General features: G+C 49.2%; 1 protein-coding gene, 1 non-coding gene and 1 pseudogene across 2 annotated transcripts in view; all 3 read left to right on the forward strand.

Moving 5' to 3' along the window:
* The first annotated feature begins 8990 nt into the window (after window positions 1-8990).
* MAPK1 (mitogen-activated protein kinase 1) overlaps window positions 8991-24795 on the forward strand; it is a 55219-nt gene continuing 39414 nt past the window's right edge. The window contains exon 1 of the mRNA XM_055404959.2: window positions 8991-9271. Within this exon, the coding sequence (XP_055260934.1) occupies window positions 9153-9271 (119 nt within the window). The 5' untranslated portion in view covers window positions 8991-9152. The remainder of the gene's footprint in view (window positions 9272-24795) is intronic.
* On the forward strand, window positions 11585-11688 carry LOC129542939 (U6 spliceosomal RNA). The gene has a single exon (XR_008683193.1). It is a non-coding gene; the product is annotated as a U6 spliceosomal RNA (small nuclear RNA).
* Window positions 12224-20357, forward strand: LOC148774932 (large ribosomal subunit protein eL39 pseudogene; annotated as a pseudogene).

Below are 24795 nucleotides of genomic sequence, written 5' to 3' on the forward strand. Positions count from 1 at the left end.
GGCCCCCTCTCCCAGCCTGGGCCGGTTCTTCCATCAAGCATTTGACATAAACGCACGGAGAAGCAAAGTCATCAATCAGACGTAATTGATAGTAACTATGGGCCCGTCAGCCAACCTGGGAGCTTGCCCAGCCTCTGCCTCGTGCTGTACGGGATTTCTGTGTGGCCTTGCCCACCTGTGCGTCTCCTGACACCGTCGGTTCATCCTGCTTGTCCTTCTGACGGGGCCCCTGCTGGCTGCATTCTTCTGCTCCCTGTCGTTAACCCAGTGGTCTCCTTCTGGGATTCCTCCATGCGGGGGGGCTCTGGCTTCTTGCAGAAACGGAGCTGCTGTGAACATCCTCGGTCAGTGTCCTGGCGCCCACATACCAAGGAGTGAAACCTCCAGGTGGGACTGGCTACAAAATTTGCAGGACTTGATACAGAGCAAAACATGGGGCCCTGGGATAAATTATTAGGAGTTTCAACATGGCAGTTGCAGAGCCCTGTACCGGAGGTGGGCTGGGCAACCACTTGGGTGCAGGGCGCATCTTCACCCCACAGAGGGCTATGCAAAGGGCCTGTGCTGTGCGGCAGCCCCGGGTACACGGGGCGTGTCCACATTCCCCATGCTCACCCGCACTTGGCTCCATCAGACTCTAGTTCCATAAACGAGTATAAACCCCTGGTGTAGGCAGTGGCTACCCACCCGTTTTCTTGCCTGGAAATCCCATGAACAGAGGAGCCTGGCAGGCTGCAGTCCACGGGGTCACAGTCGGACGCGGCTGGGCACAGCGAAGCGTAACGTGTATGATGGCGTCCCTTTGAGGTTTCGTTGCATTTCCTTGGTCGCCAGAGGGAACGAGCAGAGGATGTGTATATGGACGACCGAGTGACATTTTCTGAAGGAACAGGGGACAGAGTTGGACTCCTGTCTTTGGCCCTAGTGACCATGCGGGCGGTCACTCCCCTCCTATTTGGAAGTTCTGCCATCTGATCATAAGCCCTTCTGCTCAGGGGTCAGTCTACATGGCAAGGCTAAGAAAGATGAAAATTGAAAGAAATTGTTTGGAAGCTTCAGCACCAGTCTCTCCAATGAATATTCAGGACTGATTTCCTTTAGGATTGACTGGTTTGCTCTCCTTGCAGTCCGAGGGACCCTCAAGAGTCTTCTCCAACACCACAGTCCGAAATTGACCAGTTCAGTTCAGTCGCTCAATCGTGTCCCACTCTTTGCGACCCCATGGAGTGCAGCACACCAGGCCCCCCTGTCCATCACCAACTCCTGGAACTCACTCAAACTCATGTCCATCGAGTCGGTGATGCCGTGCAACCGTCTCACTCTGTCGTCCCCTTCTCCTCCTGCCTTCAATCTTTCTCAGCATCAGGGTCTTTTCAAATGAGTCAGTTCTTTGCATCAGTTGGTCAAAGTATTGGAGTTTCAGCTTCAGCATCAGTCCTTCCAATGAATATTCAGGACTGATTTCCTTTATGATGGACTGGTTGGATCTCCTTGCAGTCCAAGGGACTCTCAAGAGTCTTCTACAACACCACAGTTCAAAAGCATCAATTCTTCGGCGCTCAGCTTTCTTTATAGTCCAACTCTCACATCCATACAGGGAAAACCATATAGCTTTGACTAGATGGACCTTTGTTCGCAAAGCAATGTCTCTGCTTTTTAATATGCTGTCTAGGTTGGTCATAGCTCCAGAATGACTGTAGATGGTGATTGCAGCCATGAAATTAAAAGACCTTGCTCCTTGGAAGAAAAGCCATGACCAAAATTGATATTGGGAGTCAAAAGAAATACAGTATTTCAAACAGTTTAGAAAAACATGAATAAAGTTAGAGGACTCCCAGTATCTGATTTTAAGACTTCCTTTATAGATGCAGTACGAGTCTATGGACATGAGTTTGAGTGAACTCCGGGAGCTGGTGATGGACAGGGAGGCCTGGTGTGCTGTGATTCATGGGGTCGCAGAGAGTCGGACACGACTGAGCGACTGAACTGAATTGAACTGAGCTGAATTAAGACAGTCTGGGGGACTTCCCCAGTGGTCCAGTGGTTGACAGTCCGAGCTTCCAGTGCAGGGGGAGTGAGTTTGATCCCCTGCTTGGGGAACTACCTGCCACATGGCACGGCCAAAAAAACAAATTTTGAATCAATACCCTGGTATTGCCACAAGGGTACCAGCGCGACTCCGGAAATCAGCTGTCACAGATGGAGCCCATTGAACTTCGGTGGTGAAATACGTATAACATAAACGTTGCCCCTCAGGGCTTCCCTCGCGGCTCAGTGGCTGAGACTCTGGGCTTCCACTTCAGGGGCTGCCAGTGAGGCCCTGACCGGGAGCTGAGACCCCACAGGCTGCGCGGCCAAAACAGTCGGTCAGTGAAGCACAAGGCCTTTCTGCGCCGAGACGCCATTTGCGGTCTGTGTCGCTGTCGGCTCACGCTGTCTGCCTCATCATTGCACTGTCTGCCTTGCCTCCATCCTTATTTCATTTATCACAGTCTGTGTGATGTATTTTACTGTAGCTGGCTTTCTGTGGGTTGTATTTCCAAAGACTATTTGTCTCCTGTTTTGTGCTGCTGTGTAATATGGTGAATTTGGTTTCGCAGTGACTTTTTATTCTGTGCGTATTTCTTGGCACTTTTATTTTACAATATCATGGTGGTTTCTGCCGTACCTCAGCGTGAATCAGCCACCCGTAGACATATGTCGCCTCCCACGTGAACCCCCCATCCATCTAGGCTGTCACGGAGCTCTGGGGTGAGCTTCCGCGTCACGGGCCGAGGGGCTTGCTGCCTGGTTTGCATGTGGCGGTGAGCGTGTCCCCGTGCCGTCGTCCCTCTTCAGCCCCCCTTCTCCCACTGTGCCCACAGTCTGTTCTCTCTGTCTGGGTCGCCATCGCTGCCGTGCAAACAGCTTATTCGTCTTCCTAGACTCCAAACGCATGGGTTCATATACAGCGTCTGTCTTCTCTTTTGGCACATCTTGGCTAAATAAATATTCAGAGTTTGTCCTTTGATCTGAGATTTTCATATTTTTATACAGGGGTTTTAGCTACTTAGGTGTTTCTGATTTATTTACATTTCCCTTATTTGTGAGACCTCCTTTAACTTTCCGTCATCTAATTTTCTAGTATTTTGACTTTTTTCTTTTTTAATGATTCCTTGCCATTTCTTTTCTGATTACAATGTGAAGAAAGTGTCTAGTACACCTCTGGCTACAGGTCTCGATTTTTGTTGTATGAATTACCTTCTTCCCTTTATTTCTTGTAACTTGACACGAAGAGCTATCTCATTGAAAAAGACCCTGATGCTGGGGAAGATTGAAGGCAAAAGGAGAAGGGGGTGGCAGAAGATGAGATGGCTAGATAGCGTCACTGACTCAACAGAACATGAGCTTGAGCAAACTCCGGGAGACGGCAGAGGGCAGAGGAGTCAGGGCTCTGAGCAAGAACAGAAGCAGCAAAATGGTGTATGAGGCGGACATAAAACTTCTTACACTGAGAAAAATGAAATTATCCGATTTTTTGCAGTAGCTCTTTTCTTCATTTTATGTAAAACAGAGGCTTAGTACCTTGCTTTCCCTCTTTCTTCCTCTCTGGGTTTCACTGCATTAATCTGAGGTTAAAACCCCGGTTTAAAAAAATCCTCTTGCTCAATTTCCCCCTTTTGCAGTTTGCTTGTTACCATAGCAACAACAGTTCCTTCAGCTCACCAGCCTCCGTCTCTGCTGAGGGCTGCTTTCTTCAGTGCTCTCCGTCTCCAGCTAGTTTCCAGGCTCCCTGCCAGTTCTTCTCATCTCATCATTCATGAGTTTCTGATTCATGTCCCAGTGATTTAGTGTATCATTCTGAGCAATTTTTGCAAAAAGGGAGTTAGTTGGGTTGTGTATTAGTCACAAACTCTTGTGGTTTCAAGTGACAAAACCCTACCTCAAATTGACTTCAGTTAAAAAAGAGAATATACATTGTCTCACGCACTTGTCAAGTCCAGCCTCGGCTGAATAGTCAAACTGTGTCGACAGGAAATTGTCTCTGTCCCTGGACCCTGCTTCCCCGTCTCAGCTTTATTCTAGAGGGCAGTTCTCACGTTGTGGTATGTTCGGCCCCAGTCCCATAGTCCCTGCTCTGGCAACCTTGGCAGAAGGGAAGTACCCCTTTCTCAGTTGTTTCTGCAGAAGTCTGGGCTGAGTGTCATTGGCCTGGATCAGGTCTCATGTTCATCTTTTGAACCAACATCTGTGACTCTGACTGGGGAGCCCTGGGTCACATGCTTATTCCTGACTTGAGGGGTGGAGCCAAATGCTGGAAGTGTGTAGAGGGGAGAGTTCACCCCCGCAAAAAGAAGACTGGATCGTTGCTACCAGGAGAAGGGGTCAGTGTCGGGCAGGCAGAGAACAACAGATATCCACGCGTCTGCTAAGCTTCCACAGCTCTGCACTGTCACCACTCTGGAGGGACACTCAGGAAGACAGGGTGGCCAGCTAGCCGTCTAAGCAGGGTCTTAGGCCTTGGGCTTCCCTGGTGGCTCAGCTGGTAAAGAATCCGCCTGCAATGTGGGAGACCTGGGTTTGATGCCTGGGTTGGGAAGATCTCCGGAAGAAGGGAACAGCTATCCACTCCAGTATTCTGGCCTGGAGCAGTCAGTCCATGGACTGTATGTATAGTCCATGGGGTTGCAAAGAGTCGGACATGCCTGAGCAACTTTCACTTAGGGTTGGAGAGCAGCTTGCATGGTCTCCTGGTGCTCCAGAGCCATGTTCTTGGGTTCTCAGCTCTGCGCTTCTGGAAAGTTGTTGTTGTCAGTCTAGCTAGATGGTTCTGCCCCCCGGGCCTGGCTCACGCCAGCCTGACTCAGCAGAGGCTGACATGCATCTAAACCCCATCTTAGCAGGAACAGCGATTGCCAAAGGACCTGAGCAGGGCTGTCTCCTGGTCAGTGCACATTCCCTGTCAAAGACCACAAGGGAAGCCAGACTCTCATCACAGCGTTGCTTAGCGACCACAGAACCAGGCAACAGTTGTCCAGTGAAAGTCAGTGACTTTAAAATGCCCACAGATGCTAGGAGAATGAGGAGACGACACGTCACCCGCAGAGAGAGAGGTACGTGGCAAGGCTGGAGGGCAGAAGAGCGGAGAGCTGTCTGGTCTGTCTGGAGCATGGGGGCGGGCACAAGCGGGGCGGAGGGCAGGTGCTGTTATAGGTCACTTACATCTCAACTGAAACGAAAAAGAAAACAGTGCTTTGCAAAAGTTTCAGATGCATATGAAACCACTAGGGATCTTGTTAAAATGCAGATCCTGAGTCAGTAGGTCTGGGGTAGAGCCCAGGATGTTGTGTTCCAAATAGACCCCGACCTGATGCTGATGTCACTGGTCTGGAGGCCACACTTTGAGTAGCAGCAATTTCCAAAATACTGAAAAAATAGAATGTTTAGGAGTTTGCGATGGGTCAGAGGCAGGGACGGGTTGTGAGTGAGGTAAAATGAATTGTCGGGATCATCCCCAGACCTCAGCTGGAGGATCTGCATGGTGATAGGATCCAGAAGCCTGAGATGAGGAACAGGTCTGGATGGGGTGGACAGTAATCAGAGATAGCATTTACTGAGTATGCACTAGGTGCCAGGAGCTTTACATCTGTTGTCTTATTCTGTACAATCGGGAGGGAAGTGCTGTTGGGATCTCTGTTTTAAGAGTGGAGAAACTGAGGCCAAAGTCGTACAGGTAGTAAGCAGAAAAGCCAAGGTTCAAGCTTTATCTTGCCATCTGAGTGCAGGGCTCCTGCAGGTAACCATCGGCAGTTTGGAAAACGTGGAGCTGAAGCACCTGTAGGATGTCACATGGATAACCTACCCTCTCAGACTACTGCCAACTTGTTCCCATTTTTCTTTGGCATTTTATTATTACAGAGGAGGCATCTGCAGAAAACCAGCTTTCAGCTTTTTATTTTTTTATTTTTTGGCTGAGCTTTGAAACATACAGGATCTTAGTTTCCCAGCCAGGGATCAAACCTGCATGCCCTGCATCAGACGGTGGATTCTTAACCACTGGACCACTAGGGAAGGCCCAGCTTTCAGCTTTTCAAATAGTCTTTTTTTTAATGATCAAATACTGTGTTTTTCTATCCCTGAAACTTCAGGACTTTTCCAGATTATTATTTTTTTAAATTAATTATTTTTGGTTGTGCTGGGTCTTCCTGCTGTGTGGGTTTTTCTCTAGGTGCTGAGAGTGGGAGTTACTCTTCCTTGCCGTGTGCAGGCTTCTCATTGCAGCGGCTTCTCCTGCTGCAGCGCAGGCTCTACGGGCTTCAGGAGTGGGCTCAGTTGCTCCACAGCGTGCGGGATCTTCCCGGACCTGGGACAGAAGGCGAGTCTACTGCACTGGGCATTTTTTGTTTACTACTGAGCCACCAGGGAAGCCCCTCCACATTATTTCTTCAAGTTGGTTTCTGCTTATTTTTTTGGAATCAGAGAACTCACTCAATTTCCCTCCTCCACTCCAGATCTTTTTAGACCGAAGGCAAAATTTCTTTTGGTATAATCTATCACCTCTAATCGGAGAAGGCAATGGCAAGCCACTCCAGTACTCTTGCCTAGAAAATCCCATGGATGGAGGAGCCTGGTAGGCTGCAGTCCGTGGGGTAGCTAAGGGTTGGACACGACTGAGCGACTTCACTTTCACTTTTCACTTTCACACACTGGAGAAGGAAATGGCAACCCACTCCAGTGTTCTTGCCTGGAGAATCCCAGGGATGGGGGAGCCTGGTGGGCTGCCGTCTATGGGGTCACACAGAGTCGGACACGACTGAAGTGACTTAGCAGCAGCAGCATCACCTCTAATACTGGAGAAGGAAATGGCAGCCCACTCCAGTGTTCTTGCCTGGAGAATCCCAGGGACGGGGGAGCCTGGTGGGCTGCCGTCTATGGGGTCACACAGAGTCGGACACGACTTAAGTGACTCAGCAGCAGCATCACTTCTAATGGACCTGCTGTATTCTTCGGGGTGCCTATAGCCCGACTCTCCGTGGCGCACTCCTGCATGCTGTCTTCTCCATCACTGACTTTTCCTCATAGTTTCTTCTATGTTTCTGACTGGCCTTCTGTGTCATTCCGTCTGCTTTTACTGCTCTGACCACCGCTTTTACTTTGGCTATCGTGATTTTAATTTCAGGATACTCTCCATTTAACTCGGCCTGTTCTTAAAAGCAATGTCCTCTTTTTAATTGAGAATAAGAATTAGGTGCTTTCTAAAACTGGGTTCTGCTTCATGGGCTAAATATATTTATTGCAACGGAGTGATTTTTGGCTCCAGCACTCTCTTTTCTCATGTGCCACACATTTTTTTCCTAGAGGGTTCATTTAATTGTTTGCTTGGAGATTGTCTAGTTGATCTTTGTTGATGCCTGGAAGTCCAGGCTTTCAAGACCACAGTGCTGAACAATCAGGATGCAGGGTCTCCCACTCTGACTCTCCTCCAAAGAGGACGCGGGTGGAGGTCCAAAGCAGCAGGGAGATGGGTTTTCTCTCGTCATCTTAGCTATTCTCGGCATTCACTTGCTTCAAGAGTCTGACTCTTATTTTTCAACCTGTGGTGCCTGTGACTATTTCTGAGCATCAGCGTGTTTGTTTCCTTCTCTCTAGGTCTTGCTGCTCTGGTTTTCAGTGACTCTATCTTTGCGTTTTTATTTCAGCATGTCCTATGTCTGAGGTTCTTTCCATGTCTACCCATCTGGGTCTCAAATCTCTGAATCTTAATGTCGTTCTCAGCGTTTCAACGCCCTACTCCCGAACCTCTCTCATCAGTTCAGTCGCTCAGTCGTGTCCGACTCTTTGCAACTCCGTGGACTGCAGCACACCAGGCCTCCCTGTCCATCACCAACTCCCAGAGTTTACTCAAACTCATGTCCATCGAGTCTGTGATGCCATCCAACCATCTCACCCTTTGTCGTCCCCTTCTCCTCCTGTCCTCAATCTTTCCCAGCATCAGGGTCTTTTCAAATGAGTCAGCTCTTCGCATGAGGTGGCCAAAGTACTGGAGTTTCAGCTTCAATATCAGTCCTTCCAATGAACACCCAGGATCGATCTCTTCTAGAATGGACTGGTTGGATCTCCTTGCAGTCCAAGGGACTCTCAAGAGTCTTCTCCAGCACCACAGTTCAAAAGCATCAATTCTTCGGCGCTCAGCTTTCTTCACAGTCCAACTCTCACATCCATACATGACCACGGGAAAAGCCACAGCCTTGACGAGACGGACCTCTGTTACAAAGTGAGGTCTCTGCCTTTTAATGTGCTGTCTAGGTTGCCCGAACCTCTTACTCCGCTTCGTGTCTTTTCATAGCACCACCACGACTGGAGTCCTCCGCCCAGTCTTCCTCGCGGCTCATCCGCTCTCCCGCCCATCCACGCTGCGCGTCCACTACCCTGTCCGCGGGAAGGTTACTGCGCGGCGCCGGGACCGGCGGGATCACGGTGAGGACCAGCCGCTGAGTGAGCCCCTGTCCGACCAGCGGGCCCCGCCCGTCCCGGACTCTGCCCTCGGCCTCCACCTCCGGGTCTTCACACTTTCTCTGGGTGCAAACGTCTTTCTCGGTCTCGGTCCCTCTTCCGGTTTCCACCCGGGCGTCGAGGCCACCTCAAGCTCGCGTGGGCCGCACACGCGCAAAGGCCAGGTCCGGGCGCCCGGCTGCAAACGGCGGGGTTCGCCTTCCGGGTCGGCGCGGCCTTCGGCCCCGACGTCCGGGTCCCCAGCCGGGGCCCCGCCCCCAAGCCCTCGAGCGCCTGTGGCCGCGCCCCGCCGCGCCGGCCGCAAGCCCCGCCCCCGGCGCGCCGCTTCCGCCGGCCGCAAGCCCCGCCCCCAGCGCGCGGGGAGCCAATCCGCGCGCACGCCGCCCGGGCCCGCCCCGACGCCGTCCTCGGCGCGCGCCCCGCCCTCCGCGCGCCCGCCCGCCGGCGCGCCCGTCAGTCAGGCAGGCAGGCAGTCCGGCCGGCGGTCGGTCCGAGCGGCGGGTGCCTCCCCGGCTCTCCCGAGCGGCGGCCTCCCTGCTCCTTCCCGGCCAGCGGCGGCGGCTGCGGCGGCCCGGCCCCCCGGGAGGCGCGGCGTGGGCCGAGCGGCGGCCGCGGAGCGTCGAGCGCAGCGCGGCGGCGGCGGCGGCCCGGCAACCAACATGGCGGCGGCGGCGGCGGCGGGCGCGGGCCCGGAGATGGTCCGCGGGCAGGTGTTCGACGTGGGGCCGCGCTACACCAACCTCTCGTACATCGGCGAGGGCGCCTACGGCATGGTGTGGTGAGTGCGGCCGCCCGCGCCCGGCCCCCCGGGCTGCGCCGCCCGCAGGAGTTCGCGGCCGCGGGGCCCGCGGGCGGGCGGGCCCGGGCGTCGCTGGGTGCGCGCGGGGGCGGCGGCCGGGCCCCGAGGCGCCCCTCCGCCCGGGCGCGCGCCGCGCGGCCGCGAACTTCTGCGGGCGCTCGCCGCGGCGGGCGTGCGCAGCCCGACCTCAGCCCGTGCCCTCCGCGACGCCGGGGGCTCTCCTGCGCAGGCTGGCGAGGGCGTTCGCGGTGGAGTCTTTGCAGGCGCGAAACGGGTTTTAGTGCCGTGCTGCTAGCGCCTCAGGAGGGTGAGCCCGCGTCGCTCTCCTGGTTCATCAGCGTAGTCATCCGGAGCTGGGCCCAATCTGACTTGCTGTTTCTTCGCGCGGCGTGAGCTCTCCTACCAGCTTTAAAGGCGCCAGACGTTAGAAGCCCAATTCCTGGGAATTTTAGTGGTCCTCGTGTGTGTGTGCAGCCCTGTTCTAATGGCGTCCTCCAGGGTCACATGCAGGCTCTCTCGTCCTCATCCAGTGTGTCCTCAGATACGTTCGTGGAATAGAGGTCTGAGTTTTCATTAGAACCGACCAGCTGCCGTGTTTTGTGCTGGTGAAGACTCGTGCGAGTGTCGGCACCCTCACGCCTAAATCTTCTTGGGAGCGTGTCTTTTCTGTTGAACGAAGGAAGCTAGTATTTGTTGAGCGCTTCGTGGTGGGTACTGTGCCAGGTCCATTGTCTCATTTTATTTGAACAGCCATCTGGAGGGAGGAAAAGGTGATGATACCCTTCAAATGAGAAAGCATTTCCCGGTGAAGCCAGTTCCTAAAGTCGTGCAACTAGAGTCAGGCTTGAGATTCTAGATTGAGATCCTATTTCAATTGCTGCAGTTCTTTTCATTACACCCCGCTTACCTTGTGAGTGTGTGAGTTGCTTAGTCGTGTCCGACTCTCTGCGAGTCCATGGGCTGTGGCCCGCCAGGCTCCTGTGTCCATGGAATTCTCCAGGCAAGAACAGTGGAGTGGGTTGCCATTCCGTTCTCCAGGGGATCTGCCCAGCCCAGGGATCGAACCTGGGTCTCCTGCCTTGCAGGTGGATTCTTTACCATCTGAGCCCTTGCTTTCCTTAATGTAACGACTAATTTTCAGTTAAAGTCTTTCAATTAATCTTGAGTATGTTCATTCTTTTTGGAAGCAAAACGCTTCACTGTGTCCAACTGAAAATTAACACGAACTCAAAGGCTTAGGAGTGAAGAGAAAATTTGAATTAGGTCAGGCTTAAAAGAAATAAGGTCCTAGAACGCAGCAGAATGTACTGCCCGCAGCACTGCTTCTGTGATACATCTCCTTGCTGTTTCACTTGCTGGAAAGTATGCCAGTGAACGCGTCCTTCTGTGAGAGGTTCAGACATCTTCCAGCCCTACTGGAATAACTACTAAATATTAAATAAGTTACTAAATAAATAACTACTAAAAGTAATTTCATGACATTTCAGTTGAAAGTTTTTTTTTTTAATCTGAATTTTTACTAATGTGAAGCTGATTTAGGTCTGGTATCTTTCTATCACTGCTGTAGACTTATTTGACCTCAGTTTCTTATTAGGTGAAGCATTAAGTCTTCTTACTGTGATGTTCCTTTCTTAAGATCCAAGTACGGATAACTACCGGAATTAGAGTCCTGGGTCTAGATTATACCTTTTTATTTTGAGGTTGATATTTACTTAATAATCTAATCTACATTGTACATTGCTAAGTCACTTCAGTGTCCGACTCTGTGCGACCCCATAGACGGCAGCCAACCAGGCTCCGCCGTCCCTGGGATTCTCCAACCAAGAACACTGGAGTGGGTTGCCATTTCCTTCTCCAATGTGTGAAAGTGAAGTCGCTCAGTCGTGTCCAACTAGTAGCGACCCCAAGGACTGCAGCCTACCAGGCTCCTCTGTCCATGCGATTTTCTAGGCAAGAGTACTGGAGTGGCTTGCCATTGCCTTCTCTGACATTGTACATTATTAGCCTTTAAAGTTGGTTAACAGTGCTGGGTTTAAGGAGGGTTTCTTGATTGAAATGTTAGTATTTGAATAGTGATATTAAAAAAAAAAAAGCTTCCAGAAAGATTTAAGGATTTTTAAGGAAAAAGGTTTTTCTTTTTTCTTTTATTTCATGAATCAGTTCCTTAGGAATTTGCCTTTTCTGTGCAGAGTCCTTTTCCTAATCCTCATGTAGAAGATATAAAGATGAAGAGTGGAATTTGAATTGGGCTTTTAGGAGTGAGTGTGATTTTGATAGAAAAATAATAGCTGAGTGCTCGCTTTGACAGCACATGTACTAAAATTGGAACGATACAGAGATTAGCATAACCCCTGCTCAAGGATGACACGCAAATTCGTGAAGCGTTCCGTATTTAAAACAAAAGAAAGAAAGATAACAGCTGAGACTGATGGTCTGAGCTGTGGAGTCTAGTCCTGCACAGTGCTCAGGTGGCAGACTGGACGCCGCTGTAGGCAGGCCCGGGTCTGGGTGTGTCTGTGCACGTTGACGACGCATCAGCGTTTGTGAACAGAGGCAGGCACGCGGTCAGTGTAGGAGCTTGGAGGGGGATAGGGCGACACTGGTGCAAATTACCGGGGGGAAAAGATGGGTGGGGAATCAATGAGGCTATTGTAACCTTCCCGAGGTAAAGTAATATAGCAGGCGAGGACAATAGCAGATGGAGATGAGCGCCTTTACAAAGACAGAGTCAGTAATGGGACTCTTGTCAGAAGAGTGGTGGACTTCTGATCATGGCAGGTGTGGGATGAAGCAAAGGATTACGAGGTCTTGAAGGGTAAGAGGCTGAGAGAGGTGGGATTGGATTTGAGAGTGGTTTCTGAGAGCAGACTTGATAATATGGCATGGCCGTAGTTGTTAATTTCAAGTCTTATAGCGTGGGAGCCTGGGAGGATGGTGGTGCCCTTGTGAGAAGGAATACTATCAGCAGAGGAGGTTTGTTAAGGAGAAATAGTGATTTCTGGTTTGGACTTGTTAAGTTTGTGATGCAGTAGGCCATATAAGCTGTATCCAGAAGGCATCTTGAAAATAAGAGGGAAGGAGAATCTGGAGGTGAACATTTGTGTCAGTGACAGTCTCGAGTGGATGACAGATTCTCATTGGAGGTCATGGGTGAGGTGGCATGCATGTGTTCTGTATCTTTATCTTTTTAGTAAACAATGCAGAACATTCATTAAATTTTCAAAGGCTCCATTATCTCAGAAAGGTTAAGAAGCAGTGAGATAGAAAGACCAACAAGGTTATCCTAGCAAACAAGTCCTTTTAAGAGACAAGCAGAAGAGGAAGCTGAGGAGTGGTGAGAGGTAGAACAATCAGGAAAAAAGAAAAAAAAATGGTATGAAAGAGGAGAATTGCTGCTTAATCGTCTAAGTAAGACAAGTGTTTTGGGTAAGTTTGATTTGAAACACTTGCTGAGTGTGACTGAGAGATCATGGAATCATCTCCGTAGAGATAGGAATGGAAGTCTCTAGAGTGGTCAAGATGAGAAGATAATGAGAGCTGAGCCAAAGGAATGCCTGGCTTTAGGTATCTTTAGACACTAAGTTTCAGGGAAGGACAGAGGCAGCGTGGTCAGAGGCCAGAGGAGCCCGCGGAGGCGGGGTCACTGGGCACTTCCTTGAATGTGGCGGAGAACACCGTGCAGCTGGAAGAGACACTGTGGGATTTGTTGTTGACTTTCAGCTCCCCTGACACATGGGCTCTCACCTCTTCCCCCGCCGTCCTGTGTGTGGTTGAGTTTGCTCTTCGCTGTGTCTTCTCATAAGACTTTCAGAATCAAGTGATTCCAGGCCAAGAAACAAAAGCAGAGTTGTCCTGTTCCCCAATGAATTCGAGTGAAAACTGATGATAAAATCAGGTACAACTCCAAGAGAAGACGCTGGAGAACTGCCAAGCTGGGTCTGTAAGGAGCCTCGCACGTTGAGGTGACACACCCATCATGCTGTGTCAAGGTCGCTTACATCTTACCATGTCATTCTGAACATCACTGTCATCTCAACAGCTGGACCTGTTTTATTGCGAGAATGATTTTCTTGGTGTCTTGCTGCGCTAGTGCTTTGGCTTAGTAATAAACATGTGAGACCTTAACAAACAAAAAGACCCCAGGTGGTGCCAAGCAAAATCTCACTGTGATCACACTCCTGATTGTGTAGTACCCTGTCCTGTGGTTTTCGTGATGAAGGCAGACTAGTAGATCTCCCGTTTAGCCAACACTTTGGTGCATTTTGCTTTTTTTTTTTGGCATACACTGATAAATCCTCACAACCACAGTGCAGAGGTGGTTACTTTGAATAAGTGGAAATTAGAGACAGAGAGGTTAGTTAACTTGCCCATGGACACCCAGCTTGCAAGTGATAGGGCATCTCAGGAGACACTGCCTATTCCTAAGTGATACTCAACCAAAGATTCAGGTTGACAGTAACAGAAAATATCTGTTGTCTGCTTTTTGCTTGTGTGATGTTTCAGCCTTTTAAAAACCTTTTTTGAAGGGTCATTCACTAGAAAACTTGTACTGAGCACCTGTTATACGCCAGGATTCACGTGGGTCCCAGCCCTGCAGTAGCTCTTAGCTCAGATAGTGGGTGGAGTTGGGCACAACACACAGAATGTTCCAGTGCCGTGCAGAAGGAGCGTGCGCAGTGCTCTGGGGAGGAGAGAAGGCCCGAGTGATGAGGGGCTTGGTATGGCTTCACAAGCTTCACTGGGTGTTGATGGCTGGCTGGGAGTTTGCTTTGAGGAGTGCATTCTAAGTCGAGGTGGATGGCACATGCAAAGACACGGAGCTGTGAAATCAGTACTGCAGTTCAGGAAAGCCTGGAGTTGTCTAGGAAGGTGGCCTGTCGGTGGGGCGCCATCGGGAGAAAGCTTGGAGTTGAGAGCAGCGGTGAAGGGTGTTTGCTGAGCTCAGACTTGACTCTGTAGGTGAGAGTCACTGGAGGACGCCCTTTGCTGCCAGTGGCTCCTCTCGTTCCGTGCTCCTTGTCTCATGCCCGCTCTGCCCGCTGTGCTTCTCCCGCGTCTTCCTGCTCACGTCAGGGCATTCATTGCCTGTGGTTTTACCCCTTCCCCGGCAGCGTTTTAAATTGCACGTGGGGTTTGTTTTGAGTTTGGCTGTCCGGCCGGTTGGGGGGCGTTCCTGGCCTTCAGTGTGTCTGTGGTGGAGGCCGGCGTGCTGAGCGGCCTGCACCGGAGGGCCATGCTGGTGAGACCCCGGCAGTGTCTCCCGAGAAGCCCTGGGCCCTCGTCAAGCCCTCCTTCCTCCCAGGTGCGTCTCCTCCACAAACCTGCTCTGGTCGCCTCTGCCGGAGCGCTCCGTCCTGCCCTCCCTGGAGCTGGCTGGTGTTAGTGCCACCTGTTGGAAAGGCAGGGCCAGCAGTAGTATATGTCGGCTGCAGAGACGAGGCCTGAAGCATCTGGGCTCAGATTCCTGACGTTCCTTAACTGGCAGTGTAACTTCTCGTGAAGATGTCTCTTTGTTGCTTTTTGAAGCTCAAAGATGTGAGAAGACCAGTTTAGATGAGCAACAGAAAAGCCACAGTGTCTGAACGGTTTTCAGTGCAAGGACAATAAACAAAGTTTGATGTTCATAATATCCCTGATGATGTGCTGCTCGCACTTAGCGGTAACTGATAAGCCATTCCCATGAATTTAATGCTCTCAATTTTCAAGTGTTTCGAAAAGGGTTCTCACGTAGAGCATCCAGGTTGCGTTTTCCAAGGAACCATCTGTAATGTACCCCCCTTCTTCCATTAACACTCCTGCTCGGTAAGAAATGAGCGACTCCCCAGCAGACACGTAGAGCCGTCTCCCAGGCGCCCGGCCTGCCCCGCCTGCTCGCCGGCCTGGCCCTGAGACGCCCTTTCTCCCCTTTTGCTTCCCTTTTCCCGTTCACTCCTTGGAGGCCCCGTCATCGGGAGGCCAGTAGGTGGACATGATCTGAGGTGTTTCTCAGATGCGCAGCTGTAGGGCGGGCTGTGGGTTCTTCTTTCTGTTTCTTTCCTGTTTGTTTATTTGGCTGCGCAGGATCTTCAGTGGCACGGCATGTGAACTCTTAGTTGTGGCATGTGGGATCCAGTTGCCTGACCGAGGACTGAACCTGGGCCCCCTGCACTGGGAGCAGGAGTCTTACCCACTGAACCACCAGGGAAGTCCTCCTGTCGTTTTTTGTTTTTTTTCTGTAAAGCAGCTGTACTACCAGCAGTGCACAAGGGTTCCAGTTTCTCCGCATCCTCATCAATACTGACTTTCTGGGTTTTTGATAGTTGCTGTTCTAACGTGCGTGAGGTGCAGAGCTTGTTTCTAGAGTCTTGTGCTCTTGTGTTTGGTGTGCTGTCCGTCAGCACTAAATATTTGGGGACTGAAATGGGTGCGACTCAATAAAGAGTGTCTTGTGCTGGGATGAAAATATGAATAAAACCGTTACCTCAGAGGAACCTTTAATAAATACCGTAGGGAGCTTGCAATTAGAAGTCTGTGTGTATACACATATGTGTATTTTCCCTTTGTGCAAAGACAGCAGTAAAAGTACTTCTTAAATGGTCATCTAGTATCACCATTGTTAATTAATGACGTCAAACACTGAAAGTTAAAGAGCATTTTATTTACTTTTGAAATTGAAGTTCAGCTGATCTACAGTGTTGTGTTAGCGTCACAGGAACGTTTTGTCTTTATTCTGTAAGTTTTTGGTGGGATTTTAGAAGTCTTCACGATGGATTTTCTGGTTGGTCAGACTGGAGTTCATATGTTGCCAGGGTGGTCCACGTGGGGGTGACACAGGGAGGTGTGGCTGAGTGTCGTCCATATCTTTGGTTTTAAGGGTCAGTATAGAGGCTGGGCTTCCCTGGTGGCTCAGTGGTAAAGCATCCACTTGCCAGTGCAAGAGGTGGGGGTTCCATCCCTGGTTGGAAAGATCCCCTGGAGAAGGGCATGGCAACCCACTCCAGGATTCTTGCCTGGGAGATCCCATGGACAGAGGAGCCTGGTGGGCTCCAGTTGTGGGGTCACAAAGAGTCGGATACGACTGAGCGACAACACGACGACGACAAGCGTTCGTGTGTGCTCCGATCCTCATAATCCCGCAGGTGACTTTGGGAGACTTCCCGCTCTCCTCAACCCCAAGACAGGGCCTCCAGCCTCTGTCTCTTCGTTGTACTTAGCTGGGGTAGCCCTGCAGGTGAGGCTTACGGCCTCCCTGAAGGGAAAAGGTGGGCGCTGCCCTGAGGTTCCCCGCTGTCACTTAAGGGAGCAGAGAGTGAGCTGTCAGAGGGAAGTGTGTGCCAGGAGGGTGGGAGCGGCCAGCCTTCCTCTGTGAGGAGTGGGGGTGGGACACAGGTACTTTCTTCCCCGAGGGGTTTTAAGATTGTCTGCCTGGAAAGCGTTCTTCTCTTTGCTTCTGGAGTTAGTATGAACTGGATTCTTTTTTCTTTTTAATTATTTTTGGCTGTGCTGGGTCTTTGTTGCTGCTCGGGCTTTTCTCTATTTATGGTGCACTGACTCCTTACTGCGGCAGCATCTCTCGTTGCAGAGCACGGGCTCTAGGGCGCATGGGCTTCAGTAGCTGCGGCGCATGGGCTTTGCTGCCCTGCAGCATGTGGAATCTTCCCGGACCAGGGATTGAACCTGTGTCGCCTGCATTGGCAGATGGTTCTTTACCGCTGAGCCGCCTGGGAAGCCCTGGATTTTTTTTTTTAATTATTATTGTTTTAATGCATATGGTGAAACTGCCTAATTTTTTATGGTGGTCAGATTTTTTTTTTTTTATGAGAGGCTTGTAGTTGAAGAAAAGCACTAATTATGGGTTATTATTCCTAATAGCAATAATAAATAGTATTTTACCTTTTAAAATGTTTTATTGAAATTTACATTTAGCCAGGTGCATGTATCTTTAACTGTTCAGTCCAGTGAGTTTTCACTAACTGGGTAATTAGTACCCAGATCCAGAAACTGAAGTGATGGCCCTCCAGAAGCCTGCTGCATTCTTCCTTTCAGCCCCTACTCAACCCTTTACCCCCTGACATCTGACATGTTTGCGTGGTTTTATACTTTGGTTTGTTTTACTTAACAGTTGTGAGAATCATATTGTGTGTGTTTGTGGTTTAACGTTAATTGTTAAAGTACCTTACTAACAGCCGAGGAAAGACATTCCCTGTGGCTTTGCTGTGCTCTTGATGCCCCAGTTCTGGAAGGAAGATGTTTTTAGGTGGTCTTCACATTCCCTTCATTCCTTTCCTAGACTAAATGACCCCTACAAAGTTTTCTGTTACCTGGTTTTTCTTTACTCCGTTGCTGTGGTATTAATGTGTTGCTGTGTAATAAATGCCCTACAAGTTCGTGACTTAAAGCACGAATTGTCGCTCAGTCGCTGAGCCGCGTGTGCCTCTGCGACCCCTGGACTGCAGCCGGGCTCGTCTGCCCTGCACTGTCTCCTGGGGGTTGCTGAGATTCACGCTCTTCAGTGGGCGCTGCCGTCCAACCCTCTCATCCTCTGCTGCCCCTTCTCCTCCTGCTCTCAGTCTTTCCCAGCATCAGGGTCTTTTCCAGTGAGTCGGCTCTTCACATCAGGTGGCCAAAATGCTGTCTTCAGCTTCAGCATCAGTCCTTCCAATGAACACTCAGGATTGATCTCCTTTACGATTGACTGGTTTCATCTCCTTGCAGTCCAGGGGACCCTCAAGAGTCTTCTCCAACACCACAGTTCGAAAGCATCCATTCTTCAGCGATCAGCTTTCTTCACAGTCCAACTCACATCCATACATGACCACGGGAAAAACCACAGCTTTGGCTATATGGACCTTTGTCAACAAGGGGATGTCTCTGCTTTTTAATATTCTCTAGGTTCGTCATATCTCTCCTTCCAAGGAGCAAGTATTTTTTTAAAAATTTCATGGCTGCAGTCACCATCCATAGTGATTTTGGAGCCCATAAAAATAAAATCTGTCACTGTTTCCACTATTTGCCATGAAGTGATGGAATCGGATGCCATGGTCTTCAATTTTGAATGTTGAATTTTAAGGCAGTTTTTTTCCACTCTGCTTTCTCACCCTCATAAAGAGGCACTTTAGTTCCTCTTTGCTTTCTGTCAGTAAATCAGTAAATATTTATCTTACACTTGCTGTGAGTTAGGAATGGAGGAGTGGGCCTGGTGGGCAGTTCTGGCTCAGGGCCTCCTAGGGTTGCAGCCAGGATTTCAGTTGGGCTGGGGTATCTGCTTCCAGCCGCGCCCAGCTGGCATCTTGGTCCTGCTGTGTGTGGTGGGGAGAGCTGGGGGGCACGGGCTCAGTTCCCCTGTGGAGGCCTCTCTGTCCTCCCCACATCATGGCTGGTCACCTCTCCCTACAGAGCACCTTTTCATGATCTCTCCTCGGAAGACATTCAGCACCACTTCCACCCTATTTCACTTGGGAAGCAAGTCACTGTATTCCACGGGAGGAGAATTAGTCATTTGGACGTTAGGGAAGTCATCTGTTACATGGATTCATCTAACGGAATTGTAGCTAACACAGCTGTATTTGACTTTTAAAACTCTCTAAAATAGAATAGAGATTTCAATGAGATAGCTGGAAACTTAATATCTGCTGCCTTGAGTGGATACCACGTGGGCTTCCCTTGTGGCTCAGCTGGTAAAGAATCTGCCTGCAATGCGGGAGACCTGGTTTCGATCCCTGGGTTGGGACGATGCCCTGGAGAAAGGAAAGGCTACTCATTCCAGTATTCTGGCCTGGGGAATTTCATGAACTGTATAGTTGAACAAAGAGTTGAACACGACTGAGCGACTTTTACTATATTTGTAATAGATTTGTAAATACTGCCATTGTGGATTAAGCTGATGGAGCATCATGTTCAGGGCTCCCAGCTTCTGTAACTATTTTACTGCAGTGTCTGTTTAACACAGTATCACTCGTCTTCAGTTCAGCCACTCAGTCGTGTCTGACTCTTTGCGACCCCATGGACTGCGGCACGCCAGGCCTCCCTGTCCATCACCAGCTCCCACAGCTTGCCAGACTCATGTGCATCGAGTTGGTGATGCCATCCAACCCTCTCATCCTCTGTCGTCGTCCCTTGTCTTAAAATGTGCTAATGATTCTTAGGGTTTTGACTCTTCCATGTATAAATTTATACAGCTAAGCTTTAAAGCTATAATACATTTTATGTAAAATATACCACATTTTAATGCATTCTGACTAGACCTCCAGGGCTCAACAGAGCTATAAAATGACACAACTCAAGTAAATTATCAGCAGTGCTAACTTGATGGACTGAGTTAAGTACGGTGATCCTCAGAGGGCTGCCTGGTGACCTGCGCTCCCCCTCTGGCAGGAGAGCTCTGCTTTGTCCTTTGCTGCTTGGGTTTTCTTTGCGCCTTCTGTCTTTGCTGTCTCATCTCCAAATAACAGTCTGTACTCCTCAGGCCAACAACCCCTGAGCTCTTTATTCAGCAGAGCCTGAAGGGAGGGGCCGTGACCGCTGGAATGGTTCTGAGGGTTGAAGCTCATTCCTCAGTTGAACGCGTGTAGGCCCACAGTCCACTTACGGGTGGGTTAGTGCTTTCTGTGAGAGGCCGCACAGAGCTTCCTGACCCCTCAGGTGGGTTGGCCAAAAGGTTCATTTGAGTGTTTCCTTAACATCATATTGAAAACGCAGAAAACTTTTTGATCAGTGTCAGACTTTATTTTTTTGGGTTCCAAAATCACTGCGGATGCTGATTGCAGCCATGAAATTAAAAGACACTTACTGCTTGGAAGGAAAGTTATGACCAACCTAGACAGCATATTAAAAAGCAGAGACATTACTTTGCCAACCAAGGTCCGTCTAGTCAAGGCTATGGTTTTTCCCGTGGTCATGTATGGGTGTGAGAGTGGGACTGTGAAGAAAGCTGATCGCCGAAGAATTGATGCTTTTGAACTGTGGTGCTGGAGAAGACTCTTGAGAGTCCCTTGGACTGCAAGGAGATCCAACCTGTCCATTCTAAAAGAGATCAATCCTGGGTGTTCACTGGAAGGACTGATGCTAAAGCTGAAGCTCTAATACTTTGGCCACCTCATTCAACGAGTTGACTCACTGGAAAAGACTCTGATGCTGGGAGGGATTGGGGGCGGGAGGAGACGGGGACGACAGAGAATGAGATGGCTGGATGGCATCACCGACTCGATGGACATGAGTTTGAGTGAACTCCGGGAGTTGGTGATGGACAGGGAGGCCTGGCGTGCTGTGATTCACGGGGTCGCGGAGAGTCGGACACGACTGAGCAACTGAACTGAATACAATGTGAGAGTGTGGTGAGAACTCTGCAAATCAGGAACGGAGTCCTCACTCAACCCTGCTGGAAGCCTAATCTCAGACTTCCAGCCTCCAGAACTGTGAGAAACAAATGTCTGTAGTTTATCAGCTGCCCAGTCTGTGCAGTAGTTTTTGTTTGTTGGTTTTAGCAGCCCAAATATAAGACAATCCCTGTGCTTTGTTTAAAGGTTCTTTAGTTTTACCTCTCACGTTTAGGTCTTTACTCCATTCAGAGTTTAGTTCTGTATGTGGTGTGAGGTAAGGGTCCAGCTTCATTCTTCTGCAAGTGGCTGTCCGGTTGTCCCAGCAGCATTCCTTGAAAAGACAGTCCTTTCCCCACTACGGGTCTTGTCACTCTTGTGGAGCATCAGTTTACCATAGAGCGGCCTTTTTTCCAGACTCCCCTCTGTTCTGTTTCATTCATCCTTATCTTTTGTACCAGTACCACACCGTGCACCGACTTGATTACTTTCTTTGCAATAAATTTTTTAAATGAGCCCTGTGGTTCCTATCACTTTGTCCTTCTTTTGCAAGATTTGTTTGATTTTTCTGATTCCCTTGCATTTCCATATGAATTTTAGGATCGGCTTGTCAATTCCTACAAAGAAAAGGCTGGGATTCTGACAGAGATGGTGTTGAATCTTTACATCAACTGTGGGTGTATTGCCATCTTAACAGTGTCTTGTCTCCTGATCCATGAACATGTGATATTTTCCCGTCTGTTTGAATTAAAAAAAAAAAACTTCTAGCAGAGTTAATTTTTAGAGCGTAAGTTTTACCCTCTTGTGTTAAGTTTATGCCTAAGTATTTTATTTTGATGGTATTGTGAATGGAAGTGTTTTTTTAAATTTGTAACTTTGTTTTGGCCGTGCTGAGTCTTCATTGCTGCGAGGGCTTTGCCGTAGTTGCGGCGAGCGGAGGCCACTCTCTGGTCGTGGGGCAGGCTCCTTCCTCACTTCGGCTTTCTGGCCCATGGGCTTCAGTAGTTGTGACGCTCAGGCTTCGGGAGTTTCGGGTCCCGGGTTCTAAAGCACAGGCTCAGTAGTTGTGACTGAGTTGTCCTGCGGCGTGTAGGATCTTCCCGGAACAGGGATCGAACTCCTGTCTCCTGCATTGGCAGGTGGATTCTTTAACCACTGAACCACCGGGGAAGCCCTGGAGATGGTTTCTTAATTTCCTTTTTGGATTGTTCATTGGAAACACAATTGGTTTTATTTATTGTATATTTTATAAATTAATCTTGTATTCTGCTATCCTTCTGACCTTGTTAGTTAATTCTAGTGGTTTTTTACATTGGATTCCTTAGGATTTTCTATATATAAGGTTGTGTCATCTGCAGATAGAGAGAATTTTACTTCTTTTCTGCTGTGTGCCTTTTAATTTTCTTGCCTAATTTCCCCAGCTGGAACCTCAAATACAGTGTTGAGAGAAGTGGTGAGACCACTCTTGTTTTGTTCCTGATATTAGAGGCCTACTAAGTGAATAGGGAGGAGAAGGCAATGGCAACCCGCTCCAGTACTCTTGCCTGGAAAATCCCATGGGCAGAGGAGCCTGGTGGGCTGCAGTCCATGGGGTCGCTAAGAGTCGGATACAACTGAGCCACTTCACTTTCACTTCTCACTTTCATGCATTGGAGAAGGAAATGGCAACCCACTCCAGTGTTCTTGCCTGGAGAATCCCAGGGACGGGAGAGCCTGGTGGGCTGCCGTCCACGGGGCCGCACAGAGTCGGACACGACTGGAAGCGACTTAGCAGCAGCAGCAAGTGAACAGGAATTTTGTTCAATGTTTCTTTTTTATTTAAAATAATAATCATTACTTAAAAGTTGCATTCTTATTTTTCTCAAGGTGTATTAGCCAGTTCTGTGGTGAAAGATATTTTTTATGTATACACACTGCGTAGCTTTTTGAAAAAGATAAATTTTTCCGGCTGCATCAGGTCTCAGTTGGGTCACTCACGGGCTCTAGCTGCTGCCTTCAGGCTTAGCTGCCCTGGGGCGTTCCCGGACCAAGGATCTAACCTGCGTCCTCTGTATTGAAAGGCAGGTTTGTTAGCCACTGGACCACTAGGGAAGTCCTTATGGTGAAAGATTTTTAAAACTCAACAAAACAAGCTGGGTTTAAGACTCTTAATTGAAAACATCAGCTTTTGCTAATCTGTCCAATGCTGTTCCGTTGTTTATTAGTCTTGAACTTCCTTGCACTGTCCTCCAGAATCTGAGGGTGGAGAAAGCGCCTTTCTCCCCTCCCCTCCCAGTGAGGTCTTCTGGGTGGCCTGTGCTGCTCCCTCTGCTCTCCCGCCCTCCCGGGCCGGGCTCCTGTGCATCGCGCAGGACTCGGGTTGCTCAGTCTTTCTCAGCTCCCATCCTTCCGGATTGCAGCCTGAGGTTCCGTCCTGTCTGTGTGCTTGTGCCCCAGAGACTTTGGTTTCTGAAGATTTGATGTTACAAGCCATCTCCTCTTTCACAAGTTGCACCGGCTTTGCTGAAGCACACCTGGGTTTCCAAGTCTCTGGCCTTTGTTCCTCGGCCGTGGACTCTGCTCCTGCGTGCACGCTGAGTGACCTCATCCACATTCCTGTGCGGAATGACTCCCTCCTCAGAAGGAAGGAAGGCCGAGCCCTCAGTCCCTTCCAGGCGCTGTCCCCCTTCTCTCCCCGCCGCTTCTGCCCTCTCCCCCACGTCAGGCCTCGCTTCCCTCTGCCCTGCTGGGCCTGTTCTCGGCGGGGCTGTCATCGTCTAACCCGCTGAGCGCTGTCACTGTACTCTTGTGGGTCCTGTTCCCACCAGCCTTTCATGCACCTGTGACTCTAACATGGATTGTCAGTGTTTCGTTTTATTAAAAACAGATAGTTTGTGTAACTGTTCCTCATTTGTTGGACATTTAATTGCTTCAGTTTTTCACTATGTTTAACTGATGCAGCTGTAAACATTTTTAGCACAAACAGGACCCCACCCTCTCGGAGTAACTTTCTTAGAACCTATTTCTCAAAAAAGGATGACCAGGTCAAAGATGAGACTTCAGTGGTTTGCTGTCCAGAAACAGCCTTTGAATTTACGCTGTCTCTGTTAATCTTTTTTCCCACCCACACCCCGCTCCCCCACCTGTCCTTGTTAATCTTCAAAAGTCCTTTGCGCTGGCGTGCCCCATCCCAGCCCCCTCTTGCTGTGACAATGTGGTGTTATTCTTTAATTCATGTGTAATTGAATAGAAGTGAGATAAACCTTATAGGTGCCTTGTTTTTGGATATTTGTGAGGCCAAACTTTTGTGTAAGTTTTATTCACTTGGCTGGTGTTTGAAAGTGAAAGTTGCTTAGTAGTGTCCGAGTCTTTGCGACTCCATGTCCTGTACAGTCCATGGAATTCTCCAGGCCAGAATACTAGAGTGGGTAGCCTTTCCCTTCTCCAGGGGATCTTCCCAACCCAGGGATCGAACCCAGGTCTCCCACACTGCAGGTGGATTCTTTACCAGCTGAGCCACAAGGGAAGCCCAAGAATACTGGAATGGGTAGCCTATCCCTTCGCCAGCGGATCTTCCCAACCCAGGAATCGAACCAGGGTCTCCTGCATTGCAGGCAGATTCTTTACCAACTGAGCTATCAGGGAAACTTATTCAAATTATAGGACCATTCATGCACTAGAAGCTGAGTATTAATGTTCTGAAAACCTTTTGATTTTTTCTGAAAGCTTTAAAAATATTTATGTAGTCAAATTAACTAGTTCTTTGGTGTGTTCTCATATTGCTTCAGAGTTGGTGAAATACACAAAGCCTTTTAACACTTTAATTTAGTTTTTTAAACTATGTGGAAATTATTGTGGCAAAGAATGCTAGGTTTGTATGTTTTATATATTTTATCCCATTAATAGTATTATATTTTATCCCATTAATAGTATAGGTTTTATCAGTATTTATTGCTTTCCACTTTGTCTAATTTCACATGACTTTTCATATTAAATTTAGAGGTGTTTACCTGTATCTTTCTGGAATTTACTTGTTTCATTGATCTACTTTATTATTTTTAACTATACCCTAGTATCATAAGGCTTTTTACTCTTGTGCCCAGATATTTGCTTTTAACTTCTTTAGAGGGCCCTGCCTTGAATCCTTGTCCGTTTGCCTGCTCTGGTGGAGTGGGTTGGCCCAGCTAAAACGTGTGTATCATCAGGATGCCTTTTCTTCCCTTGTCCCCA

Source organism: Moschus berezovskii, chromosome 19, assembly GCF_049115385.1.
Source record: "Moschus berezovskii isolate FMDL1 chromosome 19, NW_MosBer_1.0, whole genome shotgun sequence".
NCBI lineage: Eukaryota > Metazoa > Chordata > Mammalia > Artiodactyla > Moschidae > Moschus > Moschus berezovskii.